This window comes from Parambassis ranga, chromosome 20 (assembly GCF_900634625.1).
Source record: "Parambassis ranga chromosome 20, fParRan2.1, whole genome shotgun sequence".
Classification (NCBI taxonomy): domain Eukaryota; kingdom Metazoa; phylum Chordata; class Actinopteri; family Ambassidae; genus Parambassis; species Parambassis ranga.
Window position 1 is genome coordinate 11643840 of NC_041040.1, and position 23427 is coordinate 11667266.

Below are 23427 nucleotides of genomic sequence, written 5' to 3' on the forward strand. Positions count from 1 at the left end.
TGTGTGTGTGTGTGTGTGTGTGTGTGTGTGTGTGTGTGTGTGTGTGTGTGTGAAATTAGACTATAATCACCAAATATATATATATATATATTGGTGATATATACTGGTGATATATATATATATATATATATATATCACCAGTATATATATCACCAGTATCCATTCCAGTAACCACTGAAACTAATAAAATGTTATGTTCATGACGACTGAAATCTAAAAAGTAGGGCGCTGACACACACCTGTGGCCTAGTTAATGGTAAAATTTAAAAAAAGAAAGAACATGTATTTTGTAGATATATTCCCTGAACTATCTGCACCAGACTCACTACAGCATGTTTGAACAATCACACCTGCATGCTGTATTGTCACCTCTGAGGTGTGGTGTTGTCCCTATTATACACACATTGTTTTTTTCCGTGAAGCTACCAGGAAAAATAGTTGGCTGTTCTAAAAATACAAACGCAAACGGTGGTTTCAGCTGCTGCTGTCATGCAAAAATGAAAGCAGAGTTCCTGTATAAACAAACACAAAAAAACCTATGTAGTGAATGATGTAGTATAAGCTGTGTTAACTAAAATAACTTCTGCTGTGGAGGCCAGAATACAAAGGACACCCAGAAACACAGTGTTGATCAGCACTGCGCTCAAGTTTGATTCTCAAAGGAGCAATTGTTGAGCTCACTTTGTACCTCCTCGTGGTTCACCAGACTAAATGGGTTTTCACAAGACTTGCCCAAAGCACACGAGTTCACAGGACAGAAGCTGGCAGACAAGAGGCACAAAGACGGTTCTGTCAGGGTCCAATGAACAGCAGTCAGTGACAAATATGTCAAAAATATGTTTTTTTAAAAGCATGTCAAGCGACTGCCTGTGCATCATGACAAACCAACATCTGCCCTGTGTGTTTAGGTTTCTTCTACCTGCTCTTTTTAGCCAACACCTTGTGCATCTTTCTGTATTTAAATCAACACTCATCTGAGAAAATGTGCTGAAAGTCTCTTTTAGCTGCACAGAGGCAGTGTGATAAGTGATGGCAGCCATGGAGAGTGAAGAGGCAGAGCTGAACATGTCTGTGCCAGACCAGGGCAGCACCCCACATTAATCCAATCACACCTAGGGTGAAAATTGCAACATAAACCCACACATATATATTTATAAATCAAAAAGCATCAATGCAGCTTACACATGCATCTTATGCAAGTGTTTGTTTTTGAGCTGTGTTGGTAGAATTCCTTCCATAGGTGTAGCTCTCCTTTGCCTGGGAGGGGGCTGAATAAAAGTAATCAGAGCAGACAGACACATACTTGTCGGACCGGTGGTGCGGCTGTGGGTGTGGACTCAAGTGACAGAAGAACATGATGGGTTGGCAATAACTGCGCACTGTGCGGGTCAGCTCGTACAGGGGGGGACGCTAGTTGGAGGTCAGACTTGAAGGTTTATTATCGGAGCAGTGAATGAGAAGAGGCGCATGGTGATTATTTATTGAGACTGGAAGCAGAATGGAGCTAAATGGCACATTCGGGAATCTTGGTGAGTTGCGCACAGATTTAGTGTCTAATTACATGTACCGGCGCGCGCATCTCCCCTGTGCGTGTCCTGCATGTGAGTGTATGTGTGAAATAACACACACACACACAAGCTTTAACATCAGTTCAGAAATACAACTTAATGTTGGGGTTTGTGGCGCCAGAGAAATACTTCCTTATTTTAATGTCTTTTGATTTATGATGCAGGTATTCAGGGTGAGCAGCTTTGTTTGGTGACATGTTTGTGTTGCCAGGATAATATCATGTTCCATAAAGAGGGATCTCATGTTTCACTCTATTTCTAAGAAGCACAGGGATGTCTGTGCTGGTTGATGATGATCTGTGAGACTGTAAAAGATGATTGTGGGCATTTCATTTTATTTACATCCAACACACTTAAAATTTTTGTAGTCAGGTTGTATTTTTCCATTAGGTGGCGCTATTTGTCGTTGTTTTTGCGAGCACTGAACATCTTGTAATGTGTTCGGTGATAAAGTGTTTATCGGGGAAAACTGGAAAAGATATTTGTACCGTCGTGTGATTTTTTTACACTTTACACAACAGAATACTCATAATAACAGTGAGATCTGTGATGAGTGTCATGTTGTGAGTGACGGGTTTAAATCATGAGTTGTTGAACTTGAATTTAACAATAAGTTAAAAACTTTTTCTCCATTGCGCACAGCCGAGCAGACGCCGGTGCAGAGCATACAGCGGCTATAACCGGGCAGTAAATGAGTTTAGACCCGCCCCGTGAGGTGTAGGGGGAAACTACGTGGTGTGAGCTTGTCTTCTACAACGAACACAAGTAAAACGACAGTGTTTGTTTGTTTGTTTGTTTTTTAACAGTAGTTAAAAAGTTACTTTTAAAGATGTCTTGCTTACACAAACGTCCGAAAAGGACGCAGTCAGAGGAGCGGGCTTTCCAGGAGAAGATGAGCAAAGTTGCGCAGGAGAACGGAAAACGCTTAGGTGAGTCCTCCAAAAGGTGCAAACGTGCCAGCGCTTATTACACTGAAGGGTGCGCGCGGTTAGTTTTGCCAACATACACACGCAAGGGTGCGCGCATACATGTTTGGATAACCTGGATTTGAGTAAAGATCCGTCCTGACACACACACGCAGTAAATGTATGTTGACACCGTGCGTGACAGACGGTCAGTGGAGGCTTCCTCGTTGCCTGGAGCGATGAATTTGTTACTTTTCTGCCACGATGAGACCTACGATCTGTGTGTGAGGGGACAAACACAGGAGGGTGGTAGAACCTCAGAAAAGCTTGATGAGCTGAGGGGAAATCCTCTGTGGGACACCTCTGTCTCGTTTTGTCTCTTGACATAAGAGGAGTGCAGTTTTCTATTGACTTGAGGTCCATTTGGGTTGAATTTGGACAGTTCTGTGTGCCTGGAAAAGTACAACTGCATGCAAGATGCCTCAGTACTTCCTTGTTAAAAGAAGTGTAAAGGTGTTGAAAATGGAAGTATTTATACTGTAAGCACCTCTATACTTGTGTACCTGTGTGGTTAAATAGCATTAAAACCTGTTTTTTTTTTTTTAAACCTGGAACTCATTTTACAAGTTCCTGCCACTCGCTCTGTCTCAGCTTGAGAGAGTTAACCCTCCTATTTCTCTTTAATTTCTGCTGTCTTCCTGCCCAGGCTTGTCTCGTAGGGTGAGAAGAAGGTTTTTCCTTCTGTTGTTGCATCTGAGACCGAGACTGCTCTGACAAAAACCATGACTCACAATAATGATTTGGCATAGTGTTACAAATCAGGAGTAGATTTGCGGTAACTAAACACACGCAAACCTCCTTTCTGTGGTAACGTGCACCACATGGGAATGGCCTTCACAAATAGAAGTTAATCTGATGGTGGTATAAGCCCTGAAGACAGAAAACCTGAGCTGAGGCGGCGTTGCAGCTCTTCAGCTGCTTTTGTCCAGTCCCCGCCCTGTCTGTCAGAGACAGGCTCATAAACAACCTCTGTGAGCTTGTGGTGAAATCTGAGGGAAAAAATATGTCAGTAATGTTGTGATCCTGCCTACAGCCCTCACACACCCACGCAATGTATTTCTCCTCAGATGCCCTTTAGGACATTACTTATTCTTTCTCATGTATCACAGTTAATGAGCATTTAAAGCTGCTGGGTGTGGGGTTGTGGTATCAAAGTGCAGTCCCACCCACAAACATCTGCACGGATGGAAAACAAATGCTGTTGTTGTCAATGCTGCGTGTATTATTGCTTCATAGTGTGCATTACATGCACTGGTGAAAAGTAAACTTACTTCAGAAATGACTTAAATCTTGTCACACACCCTTTGAAGCCATAATCAGCAATCAGCACTCTGTACTGTTCACCCTGCAGTGGAACGCAGACGAGCAGGTAGTGCTGCAAACAGAAGCTCTCGGACAAGCCTGAATACGCTCAGACTGAATACACTCCCCATCATTTACACACACATTGGAAACGATTACATGGTGATAGCTAAACTCAGTTTATAAATAATATCCACGTCAAAGAGGGTGAAGATTTCTCCTTCAAACATCATGGTGAAGTTGTGGCATGGGGGCTGGGAAGATGACATCCACCACAGAAGGCCAGTCACCACACAGGGGAGCTTTGACAAGACCCATGACAGCATGTCACACATGGGAAAATCAAGAATCAGGAGTTGTCTTCTTCCAGATCAACATTAAAGCTCCAGGGTGATAGCTGCCAGCTGATTTGGCACCTCCTATTGACAGATAAACTATCATAGTTCCAGGACATTGTTGATGTGAGTCAGTTTATCTGACATGGTAAAACTCGTCTAACTTTCCCTTTTATGCGCCTTCCTTCAGGTCTGGAGGGAGATGAAGATCTGAAGTTCCTGCTGGCTGGCAGCAACCTGGTGAAAATTCGTTCAAACTCCTGGAAGAAGCACCGCTTCTACAAACTGCAGGAGGACTGCAAGACGCTGTGGCACGACTCCAACAAAACATTCAACAAAAACCCAACTTGTGAGTGCAAGCTAGTCCTGTGTGAGATCAGATCTGGTTTACAGAATGCACAAAAAACATGAGAAGTACCACACCTCATGGCCTCAATGACCTGCTATTATTCTGTCAACTTATAGCTGTCCTTTGAGATCTGAACAAAAGCGTCTTTTCTTACAGCACTAACACTCCCCGCAAATCCAGTGCAGGATATGTGAGGGGTGGCAGAGGAATGGAAACAACTCACACAGATACTGTGGTGTGGTCACAGCCTGGAAACTGTGAATCCTGACTGTATATGTGTGTGTCAGAGGTTATATTTCTAGTTCACTGATGACTCTTATGCCTTCAGCTTAGGGACAGCTGCTCCTACTAGAGATGATAACCTCTGACCTGAGCCAAACATATTCCCTTATAAAAGCAGTTTTTACCACTACCATAGATGGACTCAGATTCACAGGCATTTCCTTGTTTACGGAAATAAGCTGCATGTTTTATTGCCTTCCTGTGGGCTTCACAAGCCACAATCACCAATCAGCTGGAAGTAGTTTTGGTCGAGGGTATGGGAGGACAGCATGTATCGTTTTTAACCACTTTTGTTTTTGGATAAGATTCATCAAAAGCCAACAGGCTGCATTACACATGCTAATACTGCTCCACATCTACAGCTTGTTGAAAGCATTGTGTTTGTATGTGCACACATAAGTACAACAGAAGTACATGATATTACATACACACCTAGTTCTTTATTATTGACAGGATTTATTTAAATAACTGAAACAGAGTGCACTTCTTTATGAGCCAAGTGTTGATCTTTCCCACACTTACTCTCACACTCCATTTATATACACAGTCAGGGTCATTGGAGGCAGAGGTCAGAGGCTACCTCAACACTCATTGTGCTGTCAGACAGTTTTTTGTAACAGAGATGAAGGTCGTTATAATTTCACCTGACCATAATCCTACTTATCAAACCAGAATTTGACTAAACAGTATGCGTGGTTTTATTATTCAAATGAATCTGAGAGGATAAATCAGCAGGTTTTACATACATCACCGCCCGCTTGAGTTCAATACCCCTGACTGACTATTTACCTCAGGATGATCATCTAACTGCTGTCTGTTAGGCTAAGCAAGAGTTTTTGGAGGCAGCATGAACTTTGTTGGGCCGACACAATACTCTCTTTGTGCAAAATTTCATGTGGTATTCAAGCAATGCCTGCGTGACACGGATGACAAGACTTGGACATTGTGGTCTCCAGATGGGATTCTCTGAAACTGGTCCAAATGCACCTCTGATTTTGGCCTGTTTTGTTGGAGATAATGTGCATGCGCTGATTAAACAAACACTCCTCCTTCTGCTGAGCGCTTTCAAGGTATTTCCTTCATCCAGCAGTCAGCTGAGGCCAGCCTGGGTGTGTTTCACCACACCGCCCCCTCAGCACTGTGTTTTTCTATTCAGCTGGTCTGACCTTTAGATCCATCCAGCCCAAAAGACTTTCTGATTCTCAGAGGAACAATCGGTGCTCTTCATCGGGCTCTTGGGATGTAAAGGGTAGAAGCACTGTGATTGTAGCCCAGCTGTACCTAAGCCTGTAGTCTTTATGTGTTTTGTTTGGAGGGCGGTTGTTGCCATTTAGCGTGATGACATCATGTGGAGCTGTGAATGCTCTTCCGTACATTAAGCTGCTCAACAATAGAGCCAGCCCCTGATGTATGGGTTAAAACAGACTGCGTGTCCAGAGACCTGCAGTGTGTGCTGTCTTTGTGTGGTTGATAAATATTTACAGACCAGCATATTGATTGTAGTGTTTTATGAGTGCTGCCTGTGCGATGCTAGGGTGTGAGAGAGGAGATCGCGTGAGGGGCAGATTGCATCAAAGTGTTGTAAAGTGCAGTAATCAAATCCTCATGGAATGTGTTTGAGTTGCCAAGAGATCCAAGTGTTTAGCAGATAACAACAAATGCTTCCAACAAATAAGATTCTGCGTTCGGGAGCTGGACTTAGGAAAAAGGACATCTGTCCCAAGCAGCCAGTGAAGTCTGAAAAGAGCAGCCAGTGCTGATGTGTTGAGCGGTATAGGACCTTTCAACTCATTGTTTTGGTTTCATGAAACCCAAGCTAACTAGTTAGTGACCATATCAGTGTGATTTGCTACCTCTGATAAAATATTAATCATCAACTCCATGACTTACTTCTCACCTCAGATGTTTTATTAGAAATGTGTTTTAGGTATTTTTTTCAGTATGTTAGCAAATATCAAATCTGGGAGCAAACAGCTGATGTGCATTAAAGTGAGGCTGGTCCTGATCATTGATTGTTACTGCTTTGTGGCACAGCTGGTCTTTACAGTCAGTTTCTTGGGTTCATAAAAAGGACCTCACCGTTATGTGCGCTCGAAGGCTGCTGCTTAGCAGATTAAGGGTTTTTACTGTAGCACCAGAAGAAGGCTACCACACAGTAACAAAAGGCTTCCTGCTGATAAGATGGTTAACATCATAACCTCTGGGACACAAAGTCTGCTGCCACAAGATACTGACTTGACCTGTGATAACTGGAAGAAACCTTTTCAGTTGTCTACAGTAATAAACACTCCAGACTGTCCTGCGTTATGGGTTCAAAGAGACTGCAGGTGATTTCTGAATGTCTAAAACACAGCTTCTCCTCCTCTCTCCAAACAGTTTCTATTGATAACATCGAATCTGTGCGCAAAGGCCGTCAGTCTGAAGGGCTTAAAAAACACACTGAGCCCGGCGAGGAAGACCAATGCTTCTCCATCATCTTCAAAGACCGCAAGAAAAACCTGGACCTGATGGCCCCCTCTAAGGAGGAGGCCGACCAGTGGGTCAAGGGTCTGGAGAAGATCATCAATAGCATTAGCAACCTCAACCGGCAGCAGGAGAGTGAACAGTATCCTTAACAAAGATGCCAAAAGGTAACAGTGTGTGCATGCATGTGTTTAAATCCTTACATCTAAATGCCAGCTGGATCATCAACTGCATGCGGAAAGCAGACAAGAACAAGGACAACATGATGACCCTGAAGGAGCTAAAGCACTTCCTGAGAGATATCAATGTCGAAGTTAACGACGCCTACGCAGAGGAGATTTTTAAGGTGAGTCCCTCTCAGAAAATTCATATTACACTGTCCAACTCTTCACTTCTTTACCTTTGTGTCAGGCTAACTGAACTTCTCATCTTGTTTCACAGAAATGTGACACGTCCAACTCAGGTACCCTGGAAGGCTCAGAGATCAAACACTTCTACGACCTGCTGACACACCGCGAGGAGATAGATGTCATTTATGGGAAATATGCTCAAACAGAGGGTCAGATGAGCTCCAGAGACCTGCTGAACTTCCTGCTGAATGAGCAGAGGGAGTCTGTGACTGTGGATGATGCTCACAAGCTGATAGATAAATACGAGGTGGATGAAACAGGTAGAGCAAATGGCAAACGGGATCTGTGGTCTCGATGTTTGGGTCACATAGACATCATGTTTCCTCCATTCTAACAGCAAAGCAGAAGAAGCACATGACCAAAGATGGCTTCCTGATGTACCTGCATAACGAGGAGGGATCCATCTTCCACCCAGCCCACAAAAATGTGTATCAGGACATGAATCAGCCCCTCAACCATTACTACATATCCTCCTCACACAACACATACCTGATGGAAGACCAGCTCAAAGGGCCCAGCAGCACAGAAGCATACATAAAGTAACTATTTATACATCATTTCCGGTCTATGTGAGCTACGGCTCAGGAACCAAAAGTGACACCATCCTTCTCCGTTTAAAATGTTACTTAGGAAGGTCTCTGTGGTGCGTTCGGCAGAGGATACAGATGTTTCTCTTTTTTTTTCCTGCAGAGCGCTGATGAAGAGCTGTCGCTGTGTGGAGCTGGACTGTTGGGACGGGGCTAACGGGGAGCCTGTCATTTATCACGGCTACACCCTCACATCCAAAGTGCTCTTCAGAGACGTCATCCAAGCCATCAAAGACTACGCCTTCAAAGTACGTGAGATATTTTCTCACCTGTGGGACTGAATGTGTCAGCCTGCTAATGCTGGTGACTGCGTTCAGTTTCCAACTCTGAATTTGAGCTCACACAATAAGAACAGGAAAGCCGCTGGGCCTCACCTTCACATTGTTTCCTTTGTGTTCTAGACGTCTGACTACCCAGTGATCCTGTCCCTGGAAAACCACTGTTCAGTGGAACAGCAGAAGCTCATGGCTCATTATTTGATCTCCATCCTGGGTGATGCTTTGGTCACAAAGCCTTTGGGGAACACCATGCCCACCAAATTCCCCTCACCTGAGGTATGCAGCTTGTAATCTGAACACAAATATTACATATCATATATAAGCACCAGAGGAAGACCACACCTTCACTGTCCACCTCTTAAGTTATTTAACCACTCTGCCAGATTCTTCACTTTCCTGCTTACTTTTAGCATGGTTGTTGGGAAAAGAAAGCCAACAGGATTAAGCAAAGCATCTAAATGAACAGACAGCCAGCCAACAACTGCAACTTCAACGGTCATAAAAACTGCACATGCTCTGTAGAATGACCATTCAAACCCTATAAAACAGTTTCACAACACTGAGTTCTCTGTGTTTTGATGGATCTCTGGCCCATCAAAACACAATAAATGCTACATATTGGTTGCTGTAGAGGGACTAAAAGCAGAGATAAACATTACAAAGAGAACAAAAAACATGGAATTCTCTAAGAAGTCTGAGCTGGCTGTAGTGTTTGTACCACAATGCTGAAATAAATGAGGGAAGATGAGGGATGAATGCTTGCAGCCTGGACAGTCTGGAATTAAATTTTAATTATGTATTACAGGATGTGTTCCTCCCTCTGATTGGCTGTGGAGAGGGTGTGATCACAACGCCTGCTTTTTGTTTTCCTGCACTGAGGTGTCATATAACTGCAGTTTTAGAAATTGCACAACAAAACATGACTGAACATATTTTGCCTATTGTTGTGACAGGAATTGAGGGGCAAGTTCCTCATTAAGGGGAAACGACTGAACAAACTTGATACATCCTTCACCAATAACAACACCTTAGAAGCAGACACGGTGTCTGAGGAGGATGAAGCTGCAGACTGTAAGGAAAATGGCCAAAAACCAAAGTCAAAGGTGTGCTGGACGTCTTTCACTTATATGACATTTAAAAGAATATATATATATATATATATATATATATATATATATATATATATATATATATGCATTAGGTTCAGGTGTCATGTTTGTTGTGTCTTCTTTCAGAAATCAAAGATAAAACTCGCCAAAGAGCTCTCAGACCTCGTCATCTACTGTAAGAGTGTCCATTTTAGTGGCTTTGAACACGCCAAAGAAAACCAGGCCTTCTATGACATGTCATCCTTCAAGGAGAGTAAAGCCTTCAACCTGGCTGAGACTTCAGGTACACACTGCACACCAGTGACCGGACTCACATGTAAGAGCCAAACCAGCTTCAGTGTATAAATGTCTTCTATGCAGGTACGGCCTTCATCCACCACAACATGGATAAACTCAGCAGGATCTACCCCGCTGGCTCCAGAACGGACTCCTCCAACTATAACCCTGTGCCCATGTGGAACGTTGGCTGCCAGATTGGTAAGCCCAGCTACATGCAGAACTTCAGTTATCAAAATACAGAGCAACGTTTTCACCCCTGCTTCTCTGATTTGGTCTTTAGTGGCGCTGAACTTCCAAACTCCACATAAGGAGATGCACCTAAACCAGGGACGCTTTCTACCGAATGGTTTTTGTGGCTACATCCTGAAACCGGAATTTCAGAGAAGCCTTTCCTCCCAGTTTGATCCCATCTCTCTCACGCAAGGGCCATGGCTGAAGAGGAAGACCTTTCATATCATGGTGGGACTTTAAGCCAAAGTGTGGAGTTCTTTGAAACAAAGTCTCGACAATGCTTTCTACATGTAGCTGTATGTAACATAGCAGAAATATTTATCCAGGTGTTTGTAGCTAACAATGCTATTTTCTGTTCTCGCCCGAACAACAATCTTTTAAACAAGTAGTTTTATACAGGGTAACATCTGAATTCCTAAGGTGAAGGTGCAGGGCATTGAATGGGTGATAGACAATTCTCAGCTGGGTGCAAAAAGACACGACCAGAGTCTGCAGTAACTGGCTACTTAAATGTGCCCTTTGGTCAAAGCACCAGGAGTAGTGTGACACACACAGCAGTGACTCATCTCTCTTTTGTACTTATGTAAGCATAACGGGTGTGTGCATGGTGTCTCTAAATACATTAGGTGATCTCAGCTCAGCAGCTACCCAAAATCAACAAGGACAAAGAGAAGTCCATTGTTGACCCTCTGGTGAGAGTGGAAATCTACGGCGTCCCAGCGGACAATGCCAGCAAGGAGACACGGTACATTCTAAACAATGGTGAGCATCACGCACATTCAGCTCTGTGTACATACATACAAAACCCATACACCTCCATCTGAACAGTGATCTCTCCCCGCAGGCTTCAACCCAATGTGGAATGAGAAATTCCAGTTTGACATAAATGTCCCTGAACTGGCCATGGTACGATTTGTGGTGGAGGACTATGACACAGCATCCCAGAATGATCTTGTCGGGCATTACTGTCTACCACTGACCAGCATACAGAACGGTAAGAATGTCCCAACAGCGTGAAGAACAAAAGTAGAGGAAAGCACTCTTCAAAGACAGATGACAGCAAAAGTGTCAGAGTATTAAACTACTCACTGACTAATAAAACTGATTGTTCTTTGGAGGTTTAACAGCTTTGTTTTCTTTGACCGACCTCACTGAAGTGAATCACATGACTTGTATTATGTTTCCCATCTTCAGACTTTGCTGACACAGCTAAAAATGAAAACTTCCTTTTTTCCAGGATATCGCCACGTCCCGCTTCTCACCAAAAGAGGAGCCGTCATCTGCTCTGCTGGACTCTTTGTGCACCTCATGCTCATGGACGCCCAGTAGGCTCTAACTTTAGTGGAAAAAAAAAACCTTCACGTCATCAGCAGCATTTTGTAATGGTCCTGTTTTAAAGCCTAGTAACAAAAACTCTTTGGATGTTTTTAAAAAGCATCTTCAACAGCTGGTTGTCTGCGACACCTTCTGTTATTATGTACTTTTAGTTGTTTTTTTAACAGCCAGATGTAGTGTGACAAAGCGTGAATGAGAGAGGGGTGAATGAGAGGTGTGGGAAAATATTTAAAGAGAGTCATTAATCTATATTTGCCATATAGAAGTAAGGGTGTAGTAATTAATGTGTTTTTTCCTTCTCTATCTGACAAGAAAAGGCATTAAAATATATTTTATTAGTTTTAATAGACAGGTGTCTAATGTATATTACCAAAAGAAACACATTTTGTCAACTCAAAAAGGCAAAAGTGTCAGTGTGCTGTCTGTTCATCATAATGCAAACACATACATTACCTAATCAAGCATGCTGTCTTAACAGATTCTAATATTTTTCTATCATACTCAGCAGCAGTTTTGCTGTGACTCAGTGCCTTCACCATGTCCTGTCACTTATCTGCATTTGCACTCAAATAAAAACAGTCCAAATCCCCAAAGGAAGTTTTTCTGTGTGTGTTTATTTATTGTGTAGAAGTGAAATGAGAAGAACATGATTTCAACCAATATCAATCAGCATGCACCGCTGATAAATACAGATAAATAAAAATAATCTTGAATAAAAGTGTCCCTGTCGTGAGATTTTCAGCATAATTGTGTCAATAAGCTTTTTTTTTTTTTAAATCACATGTCAGTTTATTCAGATAAAGCACTCCTAGCTTCTGAAAATGGTTGAAATGTTACAGAAATATATTTGGCAGTATTGAAGTGAAACCGTGCATTTCTGCATAAATCCATCGACAAGCTCTTCTCAGAAAAGTCCTGCTTTTTTTTTCAAGTCATTCTGTCGCCATTTTGGCAGCCGCTGGAAATCAGAGCGACTTGTGCCAAGCAGGTTCTCAAAATCCAGGTCAGACAGGTAGTCCTGCAGTCAGAGCACAGAGGAAAACAGTCAGCCTGACCTCTGCTGGACACACCATGGTATTACTATCATCCCCATACACAGACATATTGTCTTTTCTGTTGTAGTTACTCTCTTTGAAATGTTCTTGTAGTCTTGTCTATGTTGCTGCTTTTGTCTTCTTTAGTCATTTTACTCTTTGTACAAATTATGTCTGAAATCCATTTTTGTCAATGTCTCTCATTGTATTCATTTTGGGTCTATTTGGGGTCTTTTGTGGTTGGTTTCTGTCTCCCTGCAGCCATTAGTGCTGCTTTGCAAGTGAAGAACTCTCAGGTGTGCTGATTGTACAACTACAGCTGTCTGATCCCTGCCACAGCAGACCAACACTGACTCTCCTCTGTACAGACAGTGCACTATATTACACTAAAATACCATAATTCTACACCCACCTCTCTCTGGACGGGGTCCACACCATGCGGCAGCTCACTGGGAGACTTGTTGACAAGCACCTCGGGGGCCAAATACTTCTCAGTGTCACCAAAAGGTGAGGATGGATATGTGGCAGGGCTGGTGAGAGTGGAGGGTCTGGGAGACAGGTCACCCTTGTGGACCCTATAGACTGGAGGGGAGCTCATGGGGCCTCCTGGAGCTCTGTATCCACCCCCATCCATCACCACAACCGGCCCCTTATTGAAGTTAGTGTTGCTCAGGTCCTGCATATTCGGCAGAGCGTTGACACTTTTTTTACGTTCATAGAAATATGAAGACTTGCAGATTAGTGACATGATTAGATGTCAGTAGTTAGTACATTAGTGGTGAATTAGCATTAGGATTAGTGTCAATCACTTACTACAGTGACCTGTGAGAGAGCTGCATCACTCAGCTTGTTTTTCATCTCCTCATAGGAGTTGCCTCCCTGTTGAGAAGATCAAGTGAACCAGGATTGAATATTAGTGCGCATGCAGAGTCTTTTTAATCTTCAAACAATCCATTAAATCATCCACATGTGGCCGTGTGTTCCGCCTAATTTCAGGAATGATTCATCTACACAAGACTTATTCATAGTATTTGGGATATTTTGCAGCTCTTTTCCATAATAAGTGGATAGGCATATTGATGTAATGGAAATTCTGTAATGCCTTGATCATGTTGTGTTAGTCTATTAATAATATTTTTCTCTTGTGACTCCCACGAAGATCAAAGAGACAGTGTTAAACTCACGCTCCACTTGTGAGGATCCCATGCATTGAACCAGCCAGTGAAGGTGGGGGGCTCCTGTCCCTGTTTGACAGAGACGATGGGTGTGTCGGGGTCCCGGCCTGCTGGGTGGGTCCTCAGGTACTCCTGTGCGCTGTTCCAGGCCTCTTTGGTCTCATACTGGTTGGCGAAGTTTCCAACCCACAAGAAGAGCTGAGGAGAATGAGAGACACTCATATTAAAGAAATCAGAATTTCACTTTTACTTGTTAGGTTTATTGCTTATGTATTGTTTTCACAAAAATATATGAACCTTATATAAATGTTACTTCCTTCTACAGTAATAAATTAACAAATCATCACGTGTGAATGTGCAGCCACATAGACAGTTAGCTAGTCAGCATGGGAGAACAGCTAGCAACTCTTGTTGTTAATAGTCTTTGACAAATGCATACATGTTAATATCGGCACACTTGAAAATACCAAGCTGTTACATCCATTTTAACCCTTCTGCTATGTCGTGGTGGGAGGGAGAGAAGAAAAAGACGCCAACTAGCTTCTCTTTCGTTTTAGCTAGCTAGCTACTAGCACTGAGACCGTGTGAGGCTAATACGGATGGAGATCTAGCAACTTTTGAATAAAGTTTGTAGGAGTCACCCACCCTCACCTCCACCATCCTGCAGATTCAACCACAGCACATTACACCAAAGTTTACTAGATTATCAGGTTAGCAAGGTCTGTTGAGCCGGAAGTCAGAGTTAGCAGGATAACAAATGTGGCAGATAATCCCTGCAGTTTCAATTTAAATTGGCCACAACTAACATTCAGAGTGAATCCTCTAAATGTGGCTAAACAGAGAGAGAAGATCAACTTAAGAACCATCAGCTCACACACACACTAAACGTCTGTAAGACCAGCAGTTCCTCTGCTCTTATTTATCAGTGTGGTACCTCTCTCTCTGTTTCTCCTTGATAAAGTCGCCCTCACTGGAGCCAACGTGCACAGAGTCTGTGGCACAAAGTCTGGACTGATAAAGACAGCTGTTAACCATCATGACACCACTTCTCTCTGGTCGACAGCTCCTCCAGCTCTGCCTCTGTCCCACCACCACCGCTGCTCTGTTCATTTGTACCGCCGTGAAGCACAGCGCATGCGCGCACACACACGTGGTTCAGTGCTGGCAACACTTTTCACACAATCAATACAATGAAAGGTTTTGAGTAGTATTGTTATTGCAATATGTTTTAGCCATGAAAACTGTGTTGTAGAAGCTACAGCCTTTGTCTACAGGTAACAAAAGCCACACACCAGCTCCTAAAGTTATTATCATGCAAGACATAGTGTGTTTTATTTATGTTTATGTATGTTTTATTATCCACCAGACAGGAGGCCCATACAGAGGATGTATATTTCTGAAATCCACACTGCAATGATTTCAGCTCTTCTCACCTCCTCCCAAGTGTCCAGCAGCATGACATCCTCTTCATCCAGGTCGCTCTGGGCAAAGTCATCCACCTCTGTCATCTTAAACTGACCCGTCTGATTGGAGCACTCGAACAGCCGGGGACTGTGAGGCAGCTCCTCCCTATGCAGTCTGAGATAAACATTTTTTTTATCATCATAACAACTGTGTAATCTGCTGGGGAGGAGGTTGCGTATTTTTATTGGCATCAGATGACATTGGGCAAATTCCACTGACCTTGATATAAAAATAATCCACGCAGATTTAAATTTAAGCTTATTAATGGCTCAGAATATGGTCAGAACGCCTTTTAGATGGATTCCAAAGTCCTTGATATGGTTATTAGCAAAGGGATTTATCTGCTGTTATATACAACAGCAGAGACTTGCCCATCATTAAATCATCTGGCTGCAGAACTGAGCGTTGTTTACCTCTTGTCACTGGCATAGGGGGCCTTTCCACCCAAAGCTACCCAGAATTCCGCTGGCTCCTGGCCCTCCATCACCACCTGCTTGTCCTGCCTGGACAGCACATCAGCCACTGTTCTCGCCATCACCCTCTCATCCCCGCTGCAGCCCTGGAAACAAACACACACATGCACATTTTGACTCCTGATATGAAAGCTTCTACAGCCAGTCAACAGCAGGTTAACTCACCTTTCCGTACCACAGGTAGCATAGTTGGTTAGTCTTCAACAAGAACACGTCATTGGTGTTGAGAGAAGAGCCCCTGGCCAGCACTTCAGTGGCTTTAGTGTTGAACTCTGTTGTCCCCCTCACCTGGAAGAGCTTGGCACCGGTGTCGGGGTTAACCACGCCGGGTCGACCTTTGCCTCCCTGTAGACAGACACAAACAAAGAAATCATGCTTTTTCTGCATGTGCCCATCTCTACTCTAGGAAGACAAAAAAAAAATAAATCACACCTCAAAGATGATGAGTTTGCCTTTGAAAATAGCCAGGAAATGGCGAGGCTCCTTTCCCATGACCACTCTGACCTGGACTGGAGCTCCATTGTATTTGTTATCTATGTTGACAGCCTGGTAGGCGCACGCTGTGATCTCATCCTTTGTGGCATGAAGGCCCTGACATAAAACAGACATCAAAACTGTGTTAATACAAGTTCTGTCAGAGGTGGAGAAAGACAAAGAGTGACTGACCTGCCACATGTAGAGAATGTACTGCTGCTGGTTCGATCTCTGATATGTGTACAGCACCAGGTAGCAGTCTCCTCCATAAAAGCGCCCATACGTACTTGGGTTTACCTCGGCCAGTTCCAGGTTCTCAATGCGCCACACCTGACATGAGACAATTCAAAGAAATCAGTTTTTTTCTTTCTCACTTCATTCAAAGACACTGGAGTTACATGTGTGTTTCTTAACCTTAACATCTCCAGAAGCATCATCCACCATGCGCTGCTGCGCTGCCACTTCAGGACGTGCGTGGAGTTCCATCACATCAAACTTCACTTGGTCAACCTTAGCTGTATGAAGCCCCAGGACACAGTTCAAGGTCGTCACAGAGAAATCTCCTCAGTCCAAATTTAAAATAAACGCTGCTGTGGATGTTACCTATCTTTCCGACGTTGTAGGTGTTTCCCATGCCCTGGGTTTGACCTTTCTCTCTCCAGGATTTGAACAAGTGCTTGAACATTGCTGACTCTCCTCCCTCAGTCATCACCTCCACACTGGTGCTGGGTGGATAGTTCTTGGCTTTAATATAGCCCTGGTAAAGGAGATTAAAGGGTAAATGCTAGTAAAGGGGTGTACCGCTGTTCGATGTTGGGTCCTTTATGGTTTATAGTGTATTATAACATCACTTCCTGTAAAACAAGTTGTAATATCATTGTATAGATAAAGAAGGAAGGACTGTCATCATTCTGTGCACTCACCACCGCCCTGTTCAGAGCCTCTCGCCGCTCCTCCTTGGACGCCTGTTTACCTTTCCACACCATCACACTCGAGCCTTTGTTGTCCGCGATGTAACAATCCTGACAAAAAAGTACAATGAACAATGAAGGTTTTTCCTTCATTAACAGTGTCTACTGCACACGTCTAAAGAACAAACTTACTGAGGAGCGCAGCAGATCCTGTGTTAGAGGCTGTGTGGCCACTTCTTGCACTACCAGATTCCCACTGTTTTCAAAAACACTTCAGGGAGAAACAATAAAACATTTTGTACTATAGGCATAAATATGTCCACAGTGTTGTTACAAAAAACATAATCGATCAGTATGGTGTCCTTACTGGTAGAGTCTGACACTGTTGCTCAGCACCTGCTCTGGTACGTCATCAGGGGTTGCGTCTTTTAGCTGCGCAGGCCTCGGTCCCAGCACCGCTGTCATGACTTTCATCAGGTCTGGTGAATCCCGTTCTTCTGCTCCTTCCACGACGCCAATCTGAGCTCGACCTCCTCTCTCCCTGTCGCGAATGTCCTGAGCCAACAAGACCGCCTGAGAGGAGGGGAGAGAAGAAGAAACAAGTCCATGTGAGTATTACTGCTCCAAAGGATTTCTGTGGTCACATACACTAAGTGAGTAGGAGTGTGAAAAGTAGATTCAGGGTGTGATCTGCGCCATTTAAGGACACAAATGATACCCTGATTTTTTTAAGATCACCTTGAGCTTCTCTCTCCTGTTGCTCTTGGGGCCGTTCCACTGCACGATGGTTTTCCCCATATCCAGAAGAAATATATCTCCATTGTTAAAGCTGCTCCATGACACCTCCACCTGCACACACACAGTGGACAAACAACACATCATGCCCCTTTGCTCAACAGTATACTGTATATATATATATATATATATATATATATATATATATATATATATATATATTAAACACAACACAGTCATAGCACTTCTCGAGCAATTACCACCTACTCTGAGTGCTAGTATAATTTGTTTAGGGGGGAGCTCCAGCACCCCTTACGAGTGTGACTGTGTGAAGCCTGTGATAGCAGCAGTGGGAGGCGCTCTGCAGGCCCGTCTCAGCCTTTCTAATATTCCACTCTGCATACCTCCATTGCTGTGACGTCCTTCCTCCCTTTGACGTGCAGCAAACGCAGGACGTTGTAAACGTTTGTGTCAACATGGTCAAAACCAGAGGCCACCCCACCCTTCTTGTAGCTGCGGAGAGATCAGTGTACATATCAAAGTTCAAGTGCAATAAAATCTGATGCTCAAAGACACTTAAAGCAGAGAAAAAGAGAGAAAGGACTGAGAGGGATGTTTGACATTTACCTGTCACCATCAAACAAAAGCACAATTACAGGTTGGAGGTTAATGAGAGAAAATGGTGTTTTCCTTTCTTTGCTAGGCCTCATAAAAACAAGCTGTGTCATAATCATTTCATACAGAGGGATTAGTGGTGTAAGCCATGTTTCAGGGGGATTACAGCATGACTGTGTGTGAGGCTCCTTATTTGACTCACATCAGGCCATTTTTGAAGTAGCTCCTGAACCTTGGTGACTCGCAGCCCTGTACCTCCCTATGCTGGACCGGACTCCCACCCAGGTACTCGTCCAGCTGGGTGACGTAGATGGCTGCGGCACCCTGCTCATCCGGAGTGGAGGCTTTTCCTATCCAGTAGTGAATATCAGCTGATTGGGCCGAGCCCTTGTTCTGACTTATCTGTTGATTAAAAACACAGAAGTAGGATAAGGATACACTCATCAAGGCATCTATAAAAGCCTCATGAATGTACAGCCTGATGGGAAATCAGTCCGTGCTGTACTCACATGTAGAACGATGTAACAGTCTCCTTCAAAGAAGTTACCAAAGCCCTGGGCTGGAACAGGAACCATCTGCATGTTCTGAATGAAGAAAACAACAACACCATGAATGTTAAACACACCACACCTTACTTACACGAATGTGGCATGCATGATGTTTGTGTTACGGCTCACTCACGTTGATGGTCCATATTTGTGTGCCTGGGTTGCGCTTGACATTTCTAAATGCATCTTGAGTGTCATCGCTCATCATCCTGCTGAACTGAAACAAACATAAGAAACTATGATAAATGCACAACACACTGGATCCTGTGTCACTCCATCAAATATGGTCCTAAGCGAGAGGTATCCCAATAACATAATATATCCCCATTCACATTTGTTTCTGCATAAAGTATAATTATACGTTTGATTGTTACTGTAGTCTATTATTGCTCCCCAATAACAATGGCCTTTTGGTCTCCACAGGCTCCCACAATGCTTTAGTTGCTATGGCTTCACCATGTTGCCCAACAAACCTTTAATGCTGTCTGTCTGTGGTTTAGACATAAAATACAAGGTGATGTTTTTTTATATGTTAGCTTTAGCTTAGTACTGCACATCAAATGTAATTATGTATCTGAGTATATTAAAATTGGTTATTTCATGGAAAATGATTTCAAAAAATAAAAAAGATGATTCAATCTGCACTAAACTCATTGTTTATTGTTCCGCTGGGAGGAGCCTGTTCACATCATCATATCTGACCTATCAGAGCAGACTTGCTTTGTGTCACTTCCTGTTTTTAAAGAAAACATTACTATAAAATACGTATATATATAAAATTAGCTAGCAATTTCATGCAAACTTTAAGTAGCAACATAGAAAACACATGCTTTTAGCTGTAAGTGCACCAAAGTAGTTAAACAGAAGCTGTTACATGTCTGAGGCCTCTTCCCTCTCATTCATCCTATCTTTTCACTGGAAACAGATGTCTCTAAAATGACAAGTGAACCATTTCAAAAGATTGGATCTCTGACAGCACGCCACCTCTAATCCCCCTAATGAGTGTCAGCTTGGCACCATAGCAACACACAAGTCTTGCAATCAGTGCTGCTTTAACTGCCTCTTGACTGAGATATCCAAAACAACAGCGCTGATAAGCAAACACACTGTATCACCAGCTGAGCTGAGAACATACGCGTAGTGATGCCATGCTGTATGAAATCAGGCTCAATGGGATGCTACGCTGTTTGCAACATATGATGGAAGCAAATGCAGGATCCATGCATGGTGTGAGTGTTAAACAGCTGGAGGATCTGTGGCTGTAGCGTTATTCTCCAGAGAAATAACCCAGGTGTAACTCATGGATCATATACTGCACGCTGCCACTGATCTTCGCTCCAGGTGTGGGAATAAAACCTCTTGCTGGGCAGTGATTGATGGACTGGGTGTAGTGAGATGAAGTGTGATAGATCAGGTACACTGTACCCTGCCAGGATTGAAACCACACCCTTTACTACAAGTATCAAGGTGCTGGCACTCAGATAATCGGATAAAGAGGTGACGCACACATAACAAACACTAGACGAGATTGAGAGTTAAATAAATGTTGCAAAATACTTCTGTATTTACCTTGGAGTAGAGTCATACTGGAATAATATTAGATCTATAATTAAAGGCCCAAAATGTGACTAAAAATGTAGCCAAAATGGAAAAGTGAATGCTAAAAGGATTTACATTCAATTTATTTTAACATAGCATAGACACACTGACCCATAAGTGTAACGAATCCACAGAGAACAAGGTTGATTACTGATCAACTTAATTTTTAATTTATAAAAAGGAAGCTTGTCTTATTTCTTCCAGCATGAAAAATCCATGAAAAATGAAAAGTTGCTAAACTTGTCTTTTTGTTTGGTCTTCCTCTCTCAATTATTATGATTAACCATTAATCAATGCCAAGGTGGCAACAGCTGGACCCTCCCACAGTGAACTTTGAACTATGTCAGAGAAAGTCTGCTCTTATTGGTCATCTACATATTTGTATTATTTTAAACTGGGGTATCAGGTAAGACATATCTGCCCACTGCAGGTGGAGATTAATCGAGCCTTCTTATGTTTGCTCTTTATCAAATAAACACATATAAACCTACAGGCAGTTTCTGTTCTACTTTAAACCTATATCTTATATCTATATCTTAATCCTAAAGGAGAGGACACGCCCTACAGGTTTCATTTTCACATATCAAATTGTGAGTAAAAGTACCCCTGTGTAGACAGATTTAAAATCTATTTGAAATCTGTCATAAAATAAACATGAAAAATCTCAGTAATACGTGTAAATGTTGGGTTCAGCTGTTCAGTGGGGATTCCTGTGGTGACTCTATTTTGCTCTGTGGTCTGATCCCTCTTAGGAAAAACCTGAACAAACATCTGTTGAAAAGACTAATTGAAAACTGGGCTTTGCTTCCATTACTGAGACAGGAAAAACTGGGTCCATATCAATTAACCTGCGGTGTCCTTTGACTCACACACAATGAGCTTTGTTAATGCTACACAGATAGTGCATCCTAATATGTGTCTCTGCGGGTCATATTAACTGATCTTACCGTAGTTAAAACAATAAAATTAAACATAACATAAAGGTGTGTTTTAAAGATTTTTCTGCATCAAACACAACAATAAAGATGTTCCTTTTACTGTGCGCAGTGATTTAAAGTCAAAGAACTGTTAAAAGAGGCTGAAAATGATTTACCAAAATAAAAGCCTGGCTCTTACCTTGTGCTGTGTCTGGCGCAGTGAAGTCCTGGATGTCTCCTACAGGGTCCAGAGATAGATTAGTGAAATGAAAGTATTGATAAAGTACTGCTGCCGCTTCCGTCTGTGTGCCAGCCTGAGAGTGTGTGGCGGGGAGAGGTAGATGTATTTGTCTCCACACCCAGGTCTGAGCACACCTGCAATTTCCTGTCGTGATATTTACAGTACACAGAGTGACACACGCCTCCTCTCACTGCTTCCCTGTTCCCACATATCAGAATAGAGGAAAGACAATGTGCCAGAAAGTGAAGCTACTCCTACTCCAGCTTCACTCGGCCTCCTTAACTGTGTTTTAAGTAGCCAACCGGAGTTGATTGTTGATGTTTGACTGAGCCCTCAGCAGCACGGCGGGCATTACAGGGACCACTTGACACCAATTATTCATTTCACAACTGTTACAACTAGCAGATGGGGGAATTGGACTGAAGGAGCTTTGAGTGGTATTGGAAAGGAATCAGAGGCTTTCTGAGGCTAAATCTCTCATTCTGTTCTTCCAGAGACTCTTGAGGAAGATTGCTTGACATCATTGAAGGTTTGCAGCTCTGGTTCTGGATTTTTCCAAAAGAAGAAGGTGGCAGTGGCAGATTGTGTTTAAAATATATCGCACAACGTATCTTAAATATAGTGCGGATATAAAACCTTGACTGAACAGTAAATCATATAAAGACAGAGGAAAGGGTTCCAATGAAGGATAACCTTCAGGTCAGATCCTGTATATGGAGTCTCAAGAAGTTGCAAATGTTCCCATGAAGCCAGCCTGCTTAAACACTTGAGGAATCAAAGCTCTTTCATTTCCCCTTGTTGGCCTCTGTAACACTTTCAAAGAGTGTGAACAATCTTTGGAGTTCTTTTATTACAAGTCAACGCATGAATCATAGATCAGGCTCCCCGCTGATGTTTTCTGTTCAGGGATACATCTATTACACTTGTCTTTGTCTTATATAGTTCACCAGTCCCTGCCAGGGAGCCTGAAGAACACAGCCGTTACATAACAGACCCAGTTTTCTCATCAGCTTCAAGTTAACAGGCTGAGGTTTTTCTTACCTTTGACCACGGCCCTCCATTTTTCCACTCAGTCCTCGGCTCCATTGTTCAAATGAGATCACTTCAGCAATAAGGTGAAGTTCAGTTTCCACATATCTGAAAGGACGAGTCGAAGGCTGCTGTCCTGAGCAAGAAGCAAAACAGCAGTTCTTGAGTGTTTCAACAATGGGCTCAGTAATGCCTAATCCACTGCTGCAGTTATTGTGGCTGCAACGTAAGCGGAAGCTAACAGCTCACATGAAGCTGAGGTCCTCCTGGTTGCACATTAACCAGTTTATATCCATATAATTAATGCACCTGCAGACGACTCAAGCCCGCAGATGACAGAGCTCAGCAGAGTCTTCTATCAAATGTATCAGGTTTATGATCAGATTAACCAACCACAGTGTAATACAGCAGAATAATGCAATTTAGCTGGGTGTTGACCTTTGACCTGCAAAGACTTTTGGCCATGTGAGGGCTCAAACTGAGCTCATATTTCTGATATACATTTAACACCAGCTCCCTTTGTTAGCACTCCCCTTTTTGATGTCAGTTATCAGTTTTTTTGACTTATTATCTCAGAGATATTTGGCCCAATATTGCTGTAGTTAACCAGTCATTAGTCATCAAATATGTGTTTAACTTACTAAACACCACTGTGTTTGCTGCTGTTTGCTTCTTTTATATTTTCATAGCAGGTAAATGAACATTTAGTGTCAATCAAA

At 42.9% G+C, this 23427-nt stretch overlaps 2 protein-coding genes across 4 annotated transcripts; one reads left to right on the forward strand and one right to left on the reverse strand.

Moving 5' to 3' along the window:
* Positions 1 to 1373: 1373 nt before the first annotated feature.
* plcd1a (phospholipase C, delta 1a) lies at positions 1374 to 12086 on the forward strand. Of its 2 annotated transcripts, none has more exons than XM_028432427.1 (15): positions 1374 to 1529; positions 4361 to 4519; positions 7178 to 7406; positions 7481 to 7610; positions 7706 to 7934; positions 8012 to 8213; positions 8365 to 8509; positions 8663 to 8815; positions 9493 to 9642; positions 9775 to 9931; positions 10009 to 10125; positions 10208 to 10386; positions 10785 to 10920; positions 11003 to 11152; positions 11396 to 12086. In XM_028432427.1, exons 1-15 carry the CDS (start codon positions 1499 to 1501, stop codon positions 11485 to 11487), a joined length of 2259 nt encoding a protein of 752 aa, XP_028288228.1. In that variant the 5' UTR covers positions 1374 to 1498; the 3' UTR covers positions 11488 to 12086. The 2 variants fall into 2 exon arrangements, with proteins under 2 accessions (XP_028288228.1, XP_028288227.1); XM_028432426.1 differs by lacking the exon at positions 1374 to 1529 and adding an exon at positions 2273 to 2497.
* Position 12087: 1 nt separating this feature from the next.
* On the reverse strand, positions 12088 to 22901 carry vill (villin-like). 2 transcript variants are annotated; one of them, XM_028432424.1, is made up of 21 exons: positions 22721 to 22901; positions 21638 to 21676; positions 19056 to 19139; positions 18884 to 18958; positions 18577 to 18776; positions 18164 to 18272; positions 17763 to 17873; positions 17392 to 17597; positions 17217 to 17295; positions 17037 to 17135; positions 16717 to 16870; positions 16528 to 16628; positions 16306 to 16443; positions 16072 to 16230; positions 15805 to 15984; positions 15580 to 15725; positions 15136 to 15280; positions 13712 to 13900; positions 13341 to 13406; positions 12940 to 13203; positions 12088 to 12511 (listed from the first exon to the last, which is right to left on the reverse strand). In XM_028432424.1, exons 1-21 carry the CDS (start codon positions 22763 to 22765, stop codon positions 12398 to 12400), a joined length of 2703 nt encoding a protein of 900 aa, XP_028288225.1. In that variant the 5' UTR covers positions 22766 to 22901; the 3' UTR covers positions 12088 to 12397. The 2 variants fall into 2 exon arrangements, with proteins under 2 accessions (XP_028288225.1, XP_028288226.1); XM_028432425.1 differs by having other exon boundaries at positions 19056 to 19134; positions 22721 to 22889.
* Positions 22902 to 23427: the final 526 nt, after the last annotated feature.